The sequence below is a fragment of the Oratosquilla oratoria genome, chromosome 8 (genome assembly GCF_046742065.1).
Source record: "Oratosquilla oratoria isolate Oo_2021 chromosome 8, ASM4674206v1, whole genome shotgun sequence".
Classification (NCBI taxonomy): Eukaryota; Metazoa; Arthropoda; class Malacostraca; order Stomatopoda; family Squillidae; genus Oratosquilla; species Oratosquilla oratoria.
In genome coordinates, this window is record NC_134784.1 from 63,565,674 (window position 1) to 63,585,673 (window position 20,000).

The 20,000-nt window shown below is 36.9% G+C and overlaps 1 protein-coding gene across 2 annotated transcripts in view; it reads right to left on the bottom strand.

Moving 5' to 3' along the window:
- Positions 1-8,726, bottom strand: part of LOC143027783 (lipoyl amidotransferase LIPT1, mitochondrial-like) — an 82,185-nt gene extending 73,459 nt beyond the window's left edge. Inside the window, exon 1 of one of the 2 annotated variants that reach the window (XM_076189333.1) lies at positions 7,703-8,724. In XM_076189333.1, coding sequence (XP_076045448.1) covers positions 7,703-8,079 — 377 coding nt within the window. In that variant the 5' untranslated portion in view covers positions 8,080-8,724. Of the gene's footprint in view, positions 1-7,702 lie in introns of both variants that reach the window. The other variant, XM_076189332.1, reaches the window with a different exon arrangement.
- Positions 8,727-20,000: the final 11,274 nt, after the last annotated feature.

The window sequence follows — 20,000 nt, forward strand, 5'->3', positions numbered from 1 at the left end:
CTTCGCTGTGTGGGCTGGAGCCGAGTCTTGTTGGAAGACAAACTGGTTGCCACTAGCCTTATCTTTCATCCAGGGTATTATTTTCTCTTCTAGAACTTTGCAATAGACAACGGCATTGACTTTCTCCTTGTTGTTGAAGAAGTGAGTGAAGACGTCCCCCTCAGTTGACACCACACAGAGCACCATGACACTTGCTGGTTTCTTCGTCGTTGTCTTGTGTTGAACCTCTGAGGATGAGGAGGCTATCCAGCGATCATCCCGCTTATTGAAAGTCGCATCAACCGTGAAAATCTTCTCGTCGGAAAAAAACTTGATGAGTGAGCCATTCGATTTCATCCAGTTCAACAGCTTTTGGCACCTGGTCAAGCGAATTTCTTTCATTTTTCGTGTCAAAAGATGTATTTTTCCTTGTAGGAATGAGGTCAATCCCAATTTCTTTAATGCTCTGTGAATTGTCATTGTGCTGACACCTCTCTTCTTTGCCAATGTCGATAATGGTAAGGCTGGATTTGCATTGACACTTCTCTTGAGACCAGCTAAAAAGCGAGGTGTTAGAATTCTGCCCCTTCTGGGCTTGTGAGCAGCTCGTTGGTCTTCGCCGGTCTCATCAAAACGTTTACAAACATCGTAAACAGTTTGTCTGGAGTATTTTAGCATCCTTATTATGGCGCTAGGAGTGTGACCCGCGCGACGAAGTTCGCATATGGCTGAACGTTTGGCTTGTTCCATTGCTTAATGTTTATTGCACCGGTGCTAGTATACAACTGGCTAAATTATTAGACAAATGGAAGTATCTGGAAACAATCAGAATTGCCATATGTTACTTTTTAAGTGCTTAAAACCTCTTCAAAGTTTGTACGGATTTATCTGTTAGACCCTGTATATACATATGTATACATATATATACATTATATATATATATACATATATATATATGTATATATACAGTATATATATATATGCACATAATATATATGCATATATATTTACATATATATATTATATATACATATATATACATATTATATATACATATGTACATATTATATATATATACACACACACACACACGAGGCGTGTTTTTTAAGCAAGTACCGTTTTGAAATTTGGAGCATGCTCGTTGTGTCCCGCTATCTCTTGGCTAGCCACAGCCGCCATTATGGAATCATCTGACTGCGTTTTAAGTTTGTTTGCAAGTATTTGAAATGCCTCCTCTGATTGAGAATTCCGCCGACTGTGAAATACATGCTGCAATTCATTTTCTTACTGCTAAAGGAGTGAAAGCAGCTGAAATTCATTGTCAGATCAGTGAAGTGTATGGAGAAAACATTATGAGTGATGGGATGATGCGGAAATGGGTGAGAGCTTTTAAAGATGGCCGAACAAATGTGCACGATGAGTAATGAAGTGGAAAACCTTTACTCATGCCTGTCTACACACATCCAATCAAACTCAAGATGTGATCAGATCATTTGGCCGGGAACAACTTGATCACCCTCTGTACAGCCCCGATCTAGCGCCCAGTGACTACCCCATCTCCCTGCATTTGAAGAAGGATCTGGGTGGCCAGCGCCACGATGAAGATGTCAAAATGGCAGTGTTGCAGTGGTTCTCTAATCAGGCAGCAGATTTCTATGAGAATGGTATTCAAAAGCTGGAATATTTTGACAAAAATTGATAAAGGAGTGGAAAAGTATGATCCAAGACAAAAACAAGAAAAAGGATATGTAAAGTGTTGGTACAACAAAAGATGTAGGGAGTTAAAATACAAAAGGGATAAAGCTTGGATAAAATGGAAAAAAACAAAAGACCTGAAAAATGGAAAATATATACTAATTATAGAAATGAATATACAAGTGTGCAGAGAAGATTATAGAAAATAAAAAAAAGATGTCATAGAAAAATGTAAAGATCAACCAAAGCTTTTTTACAGATTTATAAACAACAAACTGAAAAACAAATAAGAATTAGAGAAGCTATGACAAGGAGGAGTTGAATACACAGAGGAAATAGAAATGGGAGAAATTATGAACAAGCATTTTAAATCAGTGTTTACAAGGGAGAACATACAACTTAGAGATATCGAGTGGGAGGAGAAAGTCCCCCTTATGAAAGAGATAGAAGTATCAAGGAATGAAATAATGAATCACTTGAGTAACCTCGATGTCAGAAAATTGCATGGACCAGATAAAATTGCAAACTGGATTTTGAGAAAATGCAGGAATGAACTGACAAAATACATAGTCTAATAAGCAGTTCATTGAAAGAACGAAAACTTCCAGAAGATTGGAAAAGAGCAAATATAGTACCAATATATAAAGGGGGAAACAAGGAGGACCCTACTAACTATAGACCAGTCTCTCTTACAAGTACAATAGACAAAATTTGGAAAAGAATTATCAAAATTAGATGGGTAAAGCATTTGGAAAAAACAATGTACTAAATCCAAGGCAATTTGGATTTAGACAAGGACGATAATGCGTCACAAACTTAATGTGTTTCTATTCAAGGCTAATAGAAGTAATGCAAGAAATAGATGGATGGGCTGACTGTGCATTTCTAGACCTGAAAAAAGCTTTTGTTAAGGTGCCACATAAGAAATTGCTAAAGAAATTAGAAACTGTAGGAGGAATACAGGGCAAACTGCTGAAGTGGATGGAAGACTTCTTGCATGAAAGAAAAATGAGAGTGGTTATATGAGCTTCTTTGCAGATGATGCAAAATTGTTGAAAAAAGGGAACACTAGAAGATTGTGAGTCACTGCAGAGTGATCTCAATAAAGTATGGGAATGGAGTAGGAAGTGGGAGATGGAATTCAATATTAAGAAGTGTAGTATAATGGAATTTGGAAGAAGCAAAAAAAGAATAGTGGGATCATATAAATTGGTAGAGGAAGAAATTAAAAAAGTAGAAAATGAGAAGAACCTGGGAGTCATTATTATGAATAACATGCCCCCTGAGAAACATATAAACAAGATTTTTGGAAAACTTATAATCTAATAAGAACAATCAAAGTGGCATTTACATACCTGGATGAAGAAATGGTGAAGAAAATACTAGTCACTTTGATAAGACCAAGATTGGAGTATGCAGTGATGATGTGGTCACCAAGTACAACAAAATGCATAATAAAACTTGAAAGAATACAAAGAGCAATTACAAAATTGGCACAAACACTCTCAGAACTATCATATGAAGAGACTAGCAAAACTTGAGCTACAGACATTAGAGCAAAGAAGAGAGAGAAGAGACTTGATAACTATTAAAAGAATCATGAAAGGCATAGAAACTATTGATAGAGAGGATCTAATAAAATGGGATAGTAGAGATACAAAAGGACACTGAAAGAAAATCAAGAAAGACAGTTATAGGAGAGACCTGAAAAAGAGCAGCTTTCCCCACAGGGTAATAGACGTTGGAAACAAGTTAGATGAGAATGTGATGTGTGCAAAAACGATACATGAATTTAAAAACAGTCTAGATAAAACATATATATATATATATATATATATATATATATATATATATATATATATATATATATATATATATATATATATATTTATATACAGTATACTATATATATATTTATATATATATTTATATATATATATTATATACATATATTTTATATATATACATATATATATACACACATATCAATATGCAATTTTTCTTACACTGTTGGGATTGAAACTTTTAGAATCAAAATCTTACATAAAGAAGGAATAGGATGATGCACTATCTCATGGGAAAATGTTCAATATGTAGTAAGAATGTGTCATACTTGATCAATGCTAATTTGTTGAGCAAAACTGGACTTTACTGTGGCTGATGCCAGACAATATTATGCAGCAAAATTAAACCCTGAGGGGTGTGGTTGGGAGGGGGGGGGACATGGATGTCCCTTCATCTCCAAGGTGCTAGGATGGGAATGGCAATACATGGGTGTTTGGATAGATGAATGCTTTAATTTGTCCAACCCTCTTGTAAAAGGGAAAAAGACCTTTGTTATGTATGTGTTTACATCATCTATGTATGAAAGCATGGGAGTGAAGATCAGAGCAGCAGTTTTGCACAAGACAACAGGGTGCAATGGCCAAATATGTTTCCATCTAAAATATATACAAGACATATTTGAATCTAAATTCAAATTTTAGTTTTATCTCACAATATCACATACTACACAATAAAATACCTACATTATTATGGCACACTCAAACAAGAATCACATGTAGCATTTTCACCATATCCATCCATTGACTTTTCAAAGACTTCTACAATTGCTTTCATTAAGTGCTACAATGGCTTCCAACTTCTGTTAAATTGCATGTTTCTCTTTACAATGAATAATAAAGATAAGTCTATTCATGTTTCAAATTTACAACCTAAAAATAGACACTCCCCACAATTCTGGAGGGATCACGAGGAATCCTCACCCCAGACATTGACAGGGTGACAATTCTTCATGTGGGCTATCCTGGAAAGACAATTCTTCATGTGGGCTATCCTAGTGTGATAATTCTTCATGTGAGCCATCCTGTGTTTACGATTTTTTGGTTGTACAAGTTGATGTCAATAAGAATAACCCTCATTCAACCTAACCTAATCTTTATTCCACTTTTGTTATTCGGCATACTGGGGTGACAATTCTTCTTGTGGGATTTCATGGGGTGACAATTCTTCATGTGGGTATTCTGGGGTGACAATTCTTCATGTGACCTGACTGTAACACTTAGAAGTGGAACCACCTGTACCTACCTCAAGGGTTTCTCTCTACCCATGTGAATATAAATCATTATGAAAGAGGAAGATTAATAATTTTTATAAAGATGACACTAAGTTAAATGGGAACAATGAGCTGCATAAAAATAGCACAAGAATTACAACCATGTTATAAAAAATGCAACACTCCTATTTCACAATATTTTCCTGATCCTATGTTGAGATATGTTCTCGTGAAAAGAAAGGGGCCAGGATCTTAAAAGTACAGTACAAGAGAATGAGAGAATTAGGGAGGGAAAAAAAAAAAAAAAAGACAAGCACCGATGTGACAATGACATTACTTCACCAGAATGCAGTACTTGAAGAGAGTTCAGTGTTAATATTTATTTACCTAGTTGTATCATATGGGAAGGGAGCTATGCTTGTGGTGACCCGTCTTTGTATCTTTCAGCATCAAGTTTTTTCTTAAAATCTTGAATAGTGTTTGCACACACTGCTTCCTTATTAAATTTATTCCAGGTATCCAGCACTATGTGGAAAGCTATTTTTTTCAGATATCTTCTATAGTTACCCTTTTTGGGTTTCTTTTCATGTCCTCTTGTCTTTCCATTGTCCCACTTTAATGAACCATCTCTATCTAGGATTTCCATTACTTTCATGATCATATAAATAGTCAGTAGATCTCCTCTTTCTCTTCTTTGTTCCAGAGTTGGTAGTTCCAATTTGGACAATCTTTGTTCGTATGTTAATTTGGAGAGAGTTGGTTACAACTTTGTCATTGCTCTTTGTATTCTTTCTAACTTCTTTATATTCTTTTTAGTACTGGGTGTCCATAGTGTTGCTGCGTACTCCAGTTTTGGTCTTATTAGTGTAACTAATATTCTTTAATCATTTCCTCATCCAGGTAGTCAAATGCCACTTTCATTTTCAGTCCACTACAGTACCACTTAAAATTCAGTTATGCCTAACAAAATAATTTTATTCAGCTGAGGGGACAGATTCAGGGCAAAAAACAATTTCAATCCATTGAGCCCCATTTACATCCAAGTGTGCTCCTCAGTTAAGTCATTTGGTATCAAAATTTTTGAAGAGCATAATCAGATCAAATGGGTCTACATAAGTGTTACTTCACTATTACAAGCCCACTATTTAATAATTCTGAGACAGCTATAAACCAAATTCTACTTTCAAGTGCAACATGGTGAGCTCATGGTTAGGTGTCCAGGTGCAACAGAAGCCATTACCTTTGCCCTATGTGCTCAGACTGTCTGGCCAAGTAGTCACCAAAAGATGTTGCATTTGAATCTAAGCTGGTTTTGTATGAAGGCATCAGAGACAATCTATAACTGTTACACATATATTGAACATGCTGAAGAACTAGCATTAATAGATTTCTTTATCAAAGTACCACTTAATATATGCTCATGTTAGGTTGGTTAACAAAAGAGTGGAAATTTCTAGTCACTGAAACAAGAGCATCCTCTATCACTAAACCTATTTGCTACCTAGTTCTCTTGCAGTAGACCCACCACCCTGAGAAACCATGGAATACCAAGTACAGCCACAAGTTCAGCCTTTAAGTCTATCTCTACATACCTAAAAGCTTATTCCCCACTAAGGGAGGTAGCAACTCTTAAGAAGATTTTGTGGAATTCTCTGGAGTGAGTGAAGGACATTATCTTATGCTTTGGGTCTTCTGCAATGTGTGTGCATCTAAGGCATCTCCTAGCACTAGATTCTTAGTATTCAATCTAACAGTGGAGTTGTAAGTCAAGCTCACAGTTTCTTGTAAAACTTAGGTGGAATTTCATAATACCAAATTAGTTCCCGTCACAGACTTCTGAGCCCTCCCCATTATAGGCTTCCTTCATTCTAGCTACCATCAGACTTTCATTAAGCAGTGTATGACATCTTCGGTAGCAAAGAAGTTAAACTATGGTTGTCCCATTCAGAGTACTGAATTTGTAAAATTTATGCTGTTAATATTTTTGGGACTATAGTAACATCCCTCTTTTGTAGTACCCTTCTGAAATCTCCTTTACCTTCCCTATATTGACATCTCCAGCACAATATTGTCTCCAAGGACAAGACACTCCCAACATTAGAAAAGCAATGCTTGATCAAGGTGATCTTTAATATATCTTATGTGGGTAAAATATATATCGCTTCTTGTGTTTTTCTTGTGTTTTATGTGCCCAAGTTTTGGCCTTTGCCAAAAGATGCACTAACAAGCACATCTCCAAGATGGACCCATAACCACAAGCTTTCTGATTGCAAGGTAAATGAAGTGCAAACTGCACAAATACAAGAAATGCAGATAACAAGACAAATAGTATGAAGTGTCCAGTATATCTAAAGACAATAGGAAAAATTAGGAACATAAAAGAGCATTGTCTTAAAGATGTATATAAATGACATGGGTGATTAAAGGAAACATACGAGTTTATTCCTGACTAGTTTCACAGATAAGCTTTCTCAAAGGAATTGTGTATAGGAAGAGTTGTGGACCTTTTATATACAAAGACCTCATCCTATATACCATTCTTTTCCGAAAGTTTATCTGTAAAACTAATCCAGAATATACTCAGATTAAAGCATCTGTATTTCCTCTTCCCACCCACTTCAGCCTGTTAGAATGTCACAACATACATGCACATAATTGAAGGAGAGTAAAAAAAATACATTGAAAACTGAAATGGAAAAAATAAAGCCCACCAGAAACAAATACTTCAATCCGAAAATTAACTTCATGATTGAACACTGAAAATAAATTAATGGAGAACTCTGGACTATTGGCTGCAGAACAGATTTCTTGCATCCACCTTCCTACTTTCACCAATTTTTATAAAAAAAAAAAAAAAAAAAAAATGCAGAGAAATGGCAAACCTCTGCACATGGGAATTTCTATAAATAACACTTTCATTACAGTAATATTTAAAAACAAGTAAATAATTATCCTCATCAGGCAGTGAGTTACCTTTCACGTGGAGTGAAGAATGTACAGTTCAGGTTCCCCTGATCATGATATACGGTGCCACCTCCACTTTGCCGCCGAGCCACTGGCACATCTGCAGTCTTCATGTATGGCAAGTTGGCTTCAACATATGGGTTCTGGTGTTTACCAATGACAACACATGGGGAATTGCGCCAAAGGAAAAGTAAGTGACGCTTCTCAAAATTCCAGTTGCGGTAGAGCCATTCTTCAAATGCAAGATTATTAAAGACATTGGTCGACTGAGAGATGAAAACTACTTTCCCAGGAGCCTTTGCAACCTTCGAGGCTGACATACTAGCATGACGTACCATGCCAGCTCTGACTGATGCTTGGATTCTTCCAAGTGTTGGCAGTGACATCTTGACTGTCCTTTGCAACAAGCTAGACTGTTCAACTTATTACCAAGTTCCTCTTCCTTGTAAAGTACTACTATTTTTATGTTGGTGGTTTGCTCTTTCTTTTTTCTTTCTTTTTATGGCAAGACTAATACATACAGGATGACCCTCAAGTATAAGTTGGACAATGTCCAAGACTAACACTTCAGTTTTCCCAGCTTGGAAACAAGTGTTACTTGTTAGCCTTTCAAATGCCCTATTGCTATTGGCTTTGATAAATGGATGACTAATCTATGTTATATTCCTGAGACCGATATTTTCTTAAAGCAATGATTATGAAATCTGTTGTATTTGACTTGTTTTAAGTCCAACTTTCAACAGTCATGAAAGATTTCACTTTCATTTGTATCACAAATTGTGATTAAATGATCATGGAGTTCTTGAGTAAGATGCAACCATTTATATGTCTGGTGCAGGCACGCAATCTGCTCCACCCGTATTCGTATCTCGAAGCTTTTCTCTCTCGTAACCATTGAAGTACTTTATCGAGAAACTAGTATTAAAAATAGCACTCTACCCTGAACTCCTGTACCAAATATCTGCTTAGATTTGTCAGACTTCCTGATCCTTTCGTCTTCTTGTGCTATCGTGACTTTGACATCAATCCAACTTGCGCACGATTTATTTACCCTGCCGACGAGATAACTGGAAAAGTTATCATACCGTAATATATACATTGGTAAAACGAACAATTGGATTGCCATGTCATAATTATTGAATTACTAGCAATAGAATATATTATCTTCTGGAATATATTGTAATATTTCAAATATCAGTTGTAAGTTAAAATGTCTCATAAAGGAAATAATGTGTTCGGACAATGTACAATGACTTGTGTTTTCTATTCGGGCCAGAGTTCAACACTTTAATACATTTTTTTAGATAGAATTCTTTGTGTATATGCTATTTAGGATATATATATATATATATATATATATATATATATATATATATATATATATATATATACATATATACATATATATATATGTGTGTGTGTGTGTGTGTGTGTGTGTGTGTGTGTGTGTGTGTGTGTGTGTGTGTGTGTGTGTGTGTGTGTGTGTGTGTGTGTGTGTGTGTGTGTGTGTGTGTGTGTGTGTGTGTGTATTTACCTAGTTGTATTTACCTAGTTGTATTTTACGGGAAGGGGAGCTATGCTCGTGGGGTCCCGTCTTCATATCTCATTTTATCTAAACTATTTTTAAATTCATGTATTGTTTTTGCACACACCACTTTCTCATCTAACTTGTTCCAACTGTCTATTACTCTGTGAGGAAAGCTGTTCTTTTTCAAATCTCTTCTATAGCTGTCTTTTTTTATTTTCTTTCCGTGTCCTCTTGTATTTCTGTCATCCCATTTTATCAGATTCTCTCTATCAGTAATTTCTATGCCTTTCATGATTCTGTAAATAGCTATCAAATCTCCTCTCTCTCTTCTTTGCTCTAGTGTCTGTAGTTTAAGTTTTTGTAGTCTCTCTTCATATGATAGTTTTGAGAGTGTTGGTGCCAGTTTTGTGATTGCTCTTTGTATTCTTTCAAGTTTTTTTATACATTTTTTTGTACTTGGTGACCATATCGTTGCTGCATATTCTAATCTTGGTCGTGTGTGTGTGTGTGTGTGTGTGTGTATTCACTTGGTCTTTGGACCACGTGTTGGACTCGTGATCGACAGCTATTTCCCTCCTGGAAGAGAGCTCAGAGCTCGTAGGTCCGATCTATGGGTAATTCTATGACCTTGCACACACACACACACCCCCAACTCCCCGCCCACGAGAGTTGGAGTAACACCCCTCAGCGCTGCGATACTGATATTATTTCAGCCCCGGGCGAGAGTCGAACCCGGACCTCCGTAGTGGCAGGCCAGAGCTCTAACCACAGCGCCATGAGAGGTGTGTGTGTGTGTGTGTGTGTGTGTGTGTGTGTGTGTGTGTGTGTGTGTGTGTGTGTGTGTGTGTGTGTGTGTGTGTGTGTGTGTGTGTGTGTGTGTGTGTGTATTTACCTAGTTGTATTTACCTAGTTGTATTTTACGGGAAGGGGAGCTATGCTCGTGGGGTCCCGTCTTCATTTCTCATTTTATCTAAACAACTGTGTGTGTGTGTGTGTGTGTGTGTGTGTGTGTGTGTGTGTGTGTGTGTGTGTGTGTGTGTGTGTGTGTGTGTGTATATATATATAATATATATATACATATATATATACATATATATATATATATATATATATATATATATATATATATATGAGAGAGAATGTGGGTGGGGAAGGGCAAACGAAGATGTGTTAGGAATAGAGTTTAATGTCCTAACGTTGCGACCAACTTGGTCTTCTTCAGAGGACTACAGCATTACAGACGGATCACAATTCTTATATTCGTAGTGAGAGGGAACCCGCCAAGGTATGAGCGTCATGTTTTCCCTTTGGCTAACGATTTAATTATTAGGACACTTGCTGCTTTCGAGAGGCATTTAAATCCGTCTCTGTCGTTGTTGTTCTTGTTGGCGGCGATATGTGCAGCTTCCACAGTTTTTCTCATTTTCTTCTCAAATCCCTCGTGTAGAATTTCTGCGTTGTTCCAATCAGGTAGATGTCCACATTTGTCCAGGTGACGAACCAGGGAGTTAGATGTTCTATGAGCCCTGAGATCGTTTTTGTGCTCATTCAAGCGTTTATTGAACCCTCGACCTGACTCACCGAAATAAGATGATGGACAACCGTTGCATGGAATACGGTAAATGACACTGAGATTATTACGCATATTATTATGTTTCTTAAATATTTTTCCTATTTTATTGGAAGATATTTTTGCTATATTTATTCCACCTTTTAACAAATAATCATCAATATCTATGGTGTTTATAGAATTAGGGACAGAAATAAAATGAGACTTATCCTTTCCCGGGGTCCGGACGTTTGAGCCATCGTAGATCTTCTTGGCTTTCCTCGTTGTCCTGGTGATCAAACCTCCGGGGTATTTCAGCTTCCTAAAGGTATTCTTGATGTAAGTAAGTTCATCCTCTAGGAATTCTTCACTGCAGATACGAAAAGCTCTGAGAAAGAAACCTATTAGAACACCCGTTTTAACACGTCTGCTGTGTGCTGAAAAATAATGGACAAAGTCGTCCCTATTGGTGGGTTTCCTGTACACCGAGAAACTTACCTGTTGAGAACCTCTGTGTATCAACGTGTCTAAAAATGGTAAATTACACTCTTTTTCTAGTTCAACTGTGAATTGGATGTCTTTATTCACAGCGTTGAGTCTTCTCAACTTATTTTCTATATTAGTTCTTTTTGGCATCACCACGATTATGTCATCCACGTACCTTAACCAAGTGGTACCTCTTCCCATGATGTTGATGTATTTGTCCATTTCTAATACTTCCATGAATAAACATGCCATGACAGCAGATAATGGACTCCCCATTGCGAGACCTCTAATCTGTTTAAATTCAATGTTGTTAAACATAAAATATCCAAATTTGACACACATGGAAATAAGTTTTATATAATCAGATCTTGGGACAGGAAGGATATCATCATCGATATCTGTTGTTACTTTCTTCACTGCTTCTAGGGCATCAAAAATAGAAACATTTGTGAATAACGCTGTTATATCGAAGCTTGCCAACTTTTTATCACTTACATTTAGATCTTTAAGTCTCTGGATCAGGTCGGAAGAATTTCTTAAATGGGCCCCGCTGATGGAACCGATGACGTTGGAAAGGGGTTTTGCCAGACATTTCGCTAGCCTGTGCGGAGCGCTACCAATCCCTGAAGTTATGGGCCTCATGGGGATATTTACCTTATGTACTTTAGGTAGACCGTGCATTAACGGGGGTTTTGGAGCTTCTTCTAGTAATCCTAACAACTTTTTTCCCCTGGTTGATTTACGTAGGATTTTTCTCGCTTCTGTGTTAAATCTTGCTGATTCTATATCAGCGTTGCCGGCCGGTTGTCTTTCGTATGTTGATTCATCATTCAAAAGATCGGACATTTTGTCCAGATAGTTAATTTTATTTAAAATAATTACTCCGCCGCCTTTGTCGGCGTGGGTGATAATAATGTCATTATCATTACTCAAAGTCTGAAGGACTTCTCTAAATCTTTTGGGAATAACATAACGATTACAATCGGCCAAGGCTTGGTAACATGTTATTACCCCTTGGGTGAAACCTTTATCAACTTCGTTCTCAGACCATTTATAATTATTGTTCACATTTCTCTTGTAGTCCTTACCTTTTCCTCCTATATCAAATTTAAGTCCCAGAGACAGTACCAATTTCTCGTCTTTAGATAGCTGTCTGTCTGAAAGGTTGGTCACAAAGTCATTCCTTTCCAATTTGTTCCAATCACTGTTATTACATAACCAAAGTAGCCTACGTTTAAGTTTTTGTTCTAGTACAACATAATCCTTATTTAATCTACTTACCAGCCAGAAGGGTAAGGTTACCTTTCTCTTACCATCGCTGATTTCGTCCAATTTGTCCTGTAACGTTTCACAGGATTCCTCTAAGTATGTCCTGGCGCTGTCTGTGAATGGGTGTTCATCACTTCTTAGCTGTTTTGGAGCCGATCTAGGGAGAACCATCTCATCGAGGCAATTCAGGAGAAATCTCCTACGGAGTGTAAGGCTTGTGATCCGCTGCCTTACATCTTCGTTTGCCCTTCCCCACCCACTTTCTCTCTCATTTGTCTGAAATAATTTTATATATATATATATATATATATACACCAGGGGGGGAAATACTTTTTTTTTCAGAGCCATTTTTTTTTTTTTTTTCACCAGAGCCATTTTTGATACTTCCAGAGCCATTTTTTGTATGTTCGATTTCCTTGAATCTATTGGAAGGCTAACTCATTACTCATGTGCATGATAGTGGAAATGCACGACAAGCCTTACAATACACCGTTAGAGTACCATCACTGCCCCGATCCACTTCGAGCCAATCTAGGTTCCACGAGCGTATAATAGATTCATGCTTTACTGGTTTTCGTTTTCCTTGGCCCTTGCCCGTAGAGTTTGAATTAGGCTTTGCTGGTCCAGAAGCGGTTCCTGCCGTCAAAGCACTCTCCCTCGATTCTGAAATAATTGAATCTGAGGGCAAACCATCTTCACTCATCTTCACTCGCTTCACTAGAAATCGCTCCATGATGTACAATCATCGAAATTTTGGCATGGACGTGACGTACGAACGTAGACCTAGCTACCGTAAACCTAATCTAGCTAACGAATAATTTTCTATTTTTGTACTTCTTATTCTTCCTCCAAAGATCCATATTTATGAACTAAATATATAATTATCAAATGTTCATATTTATACTTAAATTTATTTACTTTCAATTACTAACCAAACATTTGATTCTATTTTGTTTTCTCATAAATACGCGAACGAGGTTATAAATGAGATTTCCCAGTTTCCCTCCTAGGCCTCGAGCGAGTTTGCATATGTACAGTGTACGTATGCATGCGGTGATGTGGTATTGGGTATGGTGCATTGTACATGTAGTCAGCGCGTTGATTGGGCAGCTAGCTGCATGCAACCAATGAACTTCCCTGCATACAGGTACCATGCAATTCGCAACTAGCGACATTATGTAGCACGATAGTCGTGTAGAGTCTAGTCAACATGTACTAGTATACGCGTGTATGCAGCTGATACGAAGCTAGGCTAGATAAGCCATTGAACTCTAGCAGCTATACCGCGTACATATACGTACGTACATCAACAAATTAAAGTTGATTGATGCGTTGCGTTTATGATATTGATTGATAATGCAATGATTGATCACGGGTAAGTTGTGTTTGCTCTGATCCTTTCATCAATGGTGATGGGATTCAGGGATTGCCAAATGATGGATAATGCATGAAAAACGTTGAATCTTGCCGCGGGAGTTTTTTTTTTTTCGGGGGATCGCTCCCGCTATTGGATTTTCGAGAGCGACATTGGAACTTTTCCGAGCGAAATCGCTCGTCGCTCCCGTGTATTTTTTTTCGCTGATATACACATATATATATATATGTGTGTATGAGAAATCACATGAACTCGTGATTCTAAATATGCGCAAAAACCACCAAGGAAGAAGATAAACTGATGACCAAGCGCTTTCGTCTATTCAGACATCCTCAGGGTGCATACAAATGGAAAAGGCCACAAGACTTGACAATCTGTTGTTGAGAAGAGACTTAGGTAACACTTGCTCTTCTAAACACCGTTTTATGAACCTCAGTCGAAGTTTCATCTCGTGGGACTTGGAGAGAGCTGAACAGAATTGCATGTTACTAAAGCAGATAAGAGTAATAGTGTTGTAATATTGAATAAGAACGATTACATTGACAAAATGGAAACTTTATTGAGTGATGAAAACACATACACTAAGTTAAAGAAAAATCCTTTAGAGTCCGTCATCAACAAATTTAGATCAAAATTGAAACAACTTTTAAAAGGTCATGACCACTTAATCAGAGTTTTCATCCACTTCTTCTCTGCCATACATGTACCCAGTGAGACCTATTACTTGTTCCATAGGATCTGTCAGTTATAAATTATCTAAGTGGCTTACATCTATTTCAAGTCCTCTTGTAGGCTCCATCTCCAGTAGCCACATTAAGAGCAATGTTGTTTTAGTTGATAAGCTTATAACATAAATTTAAATTACCATTTTATATTGATAAGTTATGATGTTACTTCATTATTTACTCGTGTACCTGTTTTTGATCTGTTGGTGTACCTTGAAGAAGAATTGAAGAAACATGAGTTGCCACTACCTACCACCACTGTCATTGATTTAATTAGATTATGCATCGTTGACTCATATTTTGTATTTGACGGTAATTGTTTCCAACAAAAGTTTGGTATGGCTATGGGTAACCCACTTTCTCCAGTTCTTAGCAATCTTTACATGGAATTTTTTTAAACTAAGTTATTACTTAAGATTCTCCCCCATTATGTCACATGGTACAGAAAGGAAAGGTCCTTCAAATTTGACGTCTATAGGAAACCCACCAATGTCCTTTGATACATACATTTTTACTCGTCTCATCATTGCAGGACAAAGATGTCAGTGTTACCATCAATGTTTCTGAGAGCCCATAGAATTTGCAGTCCCAAGTTTTTGGATGATGAACTCTTAAGAATATTTGACATAGCTTCAAAATTAAAATATCCTAAGCACCTCGTGGAGATTTCTTATAAATCGGCAAAGAAATCTTTCTACGAGGAAAAAGATAGTAAAATCTTTAATGCAAAAAGCCTACTTGTGCTGCCTTTGTGCTGCCTTTCAACGAGAATTTCGTCAAACTACCTCATATTCGACTTTCAACATTCAAGTGGCATTTAAGAACTCCAATACAGTTAGAAGTCTTTTAATTAAAAACTCTCCTTATAAGGAAGAAGGATGCATCTATTCAATTCCATGTAAAAATTGCGACAAATGCTATATTGGTCAGACTGGAAAAGAATTAAAAGTAAGGTTAAAACAACCTCAGTATAGCGTCAAGAGTGGGCAAATTTCTAATGCATTATTTATTCACTTAAGGGATTTTGATCATTGCATAAATTGGGAGGGGGCTAGAGAAATTGTTAAAGATAAGTCATATTTTACTAGAAATATAATAGAATCCAGTCTGATCAAAGATACATTTGTCAATAACTTAAATTTAAGTCATGGTATGTACAAACTGGGCAATTTTATTATGAAAAAGGTAGTGGCCCAAATGTCCGCTGCCGCGAACGGGCCAGGTCGACAATAGAGCCTCACAATCTTTCCCGGTTCCCTTCCTGACCTAATACTGTATGTATATATTCTTGTGGCCTTTTTCATTCCTATGTACCCTGAGGATGTCTGAATAGATGAAAGCGCTTGGTCATCAGTTTATCTTTTTCCTTGGTGGTTTTTCCGCATATATATATATATATATATATATATATATATATATATATATATATATGTGTATATAAATACATATATATGCATGTATTTATGATATATATATATATATATATATGTGTGTGTGTGTGTGTGTGTGTGTGTGTGTGTGTGTGTGTGTGTGTGTGTGTGTGTGTGCGTGTGTGTGTGTGTGTGTGTGTGTGTGTGTGTATGTATGTATATATCATTCCTCTGAAGAAGCTGTAAGCGAAATGTATATATATATGAATATATATATATATATATATATATATATGTGTGTGTGTGTGTGTATACATATATATATACATATACATATATATATGTATATATATATATATATATATATATATTATATGTATATATATACATATATATATATATATATATATATATCTATATATATACGCATTCACAACACTCGACTCAATGGTGCAGATGGTAGAGTTCCCGATTGCCACTACGACGGTCCGGGTTCGAATCCCGCCCAGGGCTGAAATAATTTCAGTATCACTGCGCTACGGGTCGTTACTCCAACTCTCGGGGGCACGGAGTTGTGTGTGTGTGCGTGCGTGTAAGGTCACACTATTACCCATAGATCGGAAAGAGAGCTCAGAGCTCATATATGACATATATGCGCTCTGAGCTCTCTTCCCGGAAGGAAATAGCTATCAATCACGAGTTCAACACGTGATCCAAGACCATGGTGAACCATAGTGAATCTCTCTCTCTCTCTCTCTCTCTCTCTCTCTCTCTCTCTCTCTCTCTCTCTCTCTCTCTCTCTCTCTCTCTCTCACACACACACACACACACACACACACACACACACACACACACACACACACACACACACACACGACTCGGTGGCGGATTGGTAAAGCACTGGCCTCACAAGCCAGAGAACCGGGGTTCGATTCCCCGGCCGGGCGGAGATAAGTTGGGTTTGTCTCCTTTCACGTGTAACCCCTGTTCACCTAGCAGTGAGTAGGTACGGGACGTTAGTCAAGGAGTTGTGACCTTACTGTCCCGGTGTGTGGTGTGTGAGTGGTCTCAGACCTACCCAGAGATCGGCAAATAATGAGCTCTGAGCTCACTGCCGTAGGGTGGTGTCTGGCTGTCTCGACAGAGACTGCAGCAGATCCGAGGTGAAGGTGAACACACGTCCGTCGAAGTGACAACAAAGTTTGAAACTCCAGGAAAATTTCAAGTTTCATTGATCTCTACAACGAGGTATTACCTTTGTTGTATTAGTAGGGAAGGGGAAAGTTCGTGGTGTAATGGGAAGGTGAGGAAAAAGGTGAAAGAGAGGGATTACTGAGGAAAATGGAAGGAAATAAGGAAGGAGACGAACGGGCTCCGGATGTTAGAAGGGTGTAAACAAAAGTGGTGCAGAACACACAGACGAGGAAGAACAAAGAAGCAGAAGTGTCAAAAGCAGAAATATAGATAATAGTAGATCAATGGAAAGAGAAGATAACTGCTTTTATGGATTTAATGAGGGAGGAGGTGACAACCTCCCCCGATTAGTAAATCTAGAGGAGAAACTAAAACAAATGAACGAAGCATGGGAGGTTAGGTTTAACCAATTAACACTAGTTACCCAAAGAGTTGATAAACTGGAAAAACCAAAGAAGGAGAATTAAAACCTAACTAAAGAAATAGAAGAATTAAAAAGATAGTTAAGAGAAGTAAAGGATGAGAATGAGGAATTAAAGAGGAATAATAAAGAGAATAAAGAGTCCACAGCAAAAGAGGTAAGTAGTTGGAAAAAAGTACAAGAGAACAATATTATTTAATCATAGATATAGTGAAACAGTAGATGATAGAACAAACTAAGGACATAGTTATTGAAGTGATGAGAGAGAAGGGGAATATAATAAGAGACTTAGCAAATAAAAAGAAATGTATAATTATATTAGGGATGGAAGAGAAGTATAATCCAAAAGAAGATGAACCAGAAACAGGGAAACAAATAGAAGAAAAGCATGGACTAGGGAAATACAATACAGATAAGACCAGACCAATTAAGGTTATATTCAAGTCACAAATGACAGCAGAGAATATCTAAGCAAAAACAGGGAAAATAGCAGACAGTGATCAATATAAACAGGTATGAATAAAAAGAGAAATGAACAAAGAGGAAGGAGAGGATGAGAAAGCAAAAAGACTAGAAGCTAAGAAAAAACGAGAAAAGAACAGAGTCAGACAAAGAGAAATTCTATTGGAGAGTAGTGAATATGAAAGTGAGGAAATGGTTCATAGCAGAGAAAAACAGACGGGAAACAGAAAACACGATGGAAATAACAGAAAATTAAAAGTATCTTACATAAATATAGATGGCTAAATAACAGGCTTGAATGAACTGAATGATAACCTGAAGGAAAAAGAACCGGATAGAATGGGAATTGTATAGACAAAATTGAAAGGTCCACTACCACCCAACAGTGTATGAGATGGTGCATATAATTATTGGATTAGAAACAGAGAGGTAAAACAAGGGGGTGGAGTTATGTTCCTGACTAAGAAGGATATAAATGTGAGGAATATCACATATGGAAAGAATAGATCGAGTAGAGATGATTATGATGGAAGTAGAAGACAAGGATGGGAAGAGCAGGAAGCTTGTAGTAAATCATGTGGGAAGAGATAGAAAAAAAAATGTTAGAAGACACAAGGATAACACTAAATAAGATAATGGAAGATGGAGGCAGAATAGTTATAATGGGCGACTTTAATTGTAAAGAAATCTGCTGGGAAGAGATGACAGTGAAGGGTGGAGACGACCAATGAGGAAATGTACTACTTGATATGATTAAAGAACATGCAATGGCGCAATGGATACAAGAGAATACTAGATATAGAAATGAGGAAGAACCATCGAGACTGGACCTAATAATCACATCAGAACCAGAAATAGTGGACAAGATTGGATATAAGACACCAATAAGTAAAACTGACCATATATTGGTTGAACTGGAACTAAATGAGGAAAAATACATGAAAAAAACGAACAATGTAGGAAGGGAAGATTGATGTATGAAAAAACAAATTTTAATAAATTACGATAAACCTTTCAAAAAGCAGACTGGGAAAGAATACACAAAGAGGATACAACAGTAGAAGAGAAATGGAATATTTAGAAAAAAAATTATAAAGAAGGAGTGGAAAAGTATGTTCCAAGACAAAAGCAAGAAAAAGAATATGTAAAGTGCTGGTACAACAAAAGATGTAGGGAGTTAAAAGACAAAAGAGATAAAGCTTGGATAAAATGGAAAAAATACAAAAAACCTGAAAATGGAAAATATATACTAGTTATAGAAATGAATATACAAGTGTGCAGAGAAGGAAAGAGAAAATAAAAAAAAGATGTCATAGAAAAATGTAAAGATCAGCCAAAACTATTTTACAGATATGTAAACAACAAACTGAAAAACAAACAAGAATTAGAGAAACTACGGCAAGGAGGAGTTGAATAATTCACACAGAGGCAATAGAAATGGCAGAAATTATGATCAAGCATTTTAAATCAGTGTTTACAAGGGAGAACATGCAACCTAGAGATATAGAATGGGAGGAGAAAGTCTCCCCTATGAAAGAGATAGAAGTATCAAGGAATGAAATAATGAAACACTTGAGTAATCTCGATGTCAGAAAATCGCATGGACCAGATGAAATGGCAAACTGGATTTTGAGATAATGCAGGAATCAACTAACAGACAAAATACATAGCTTAATAAGCAGTTCATTGAAAGAAGGAAAACTTCCAGAAGATTGGAAAAAAGCAAATATAGTACCAATATATAAAGGGGGGAAACAAAGAAGACCCTACTAACTATAGACCGGTCTCTAACAAGTACGATAGCTAAAATTTGTGAGAGAATTATCAAAATTAGATGAGTAAAGCATTTGGAAAAAAAACAACGTACTAAGTCCAAGGCAATTTGGATTCAGACAAGGACGATCATACGTCACAAACTTAATGTGTTT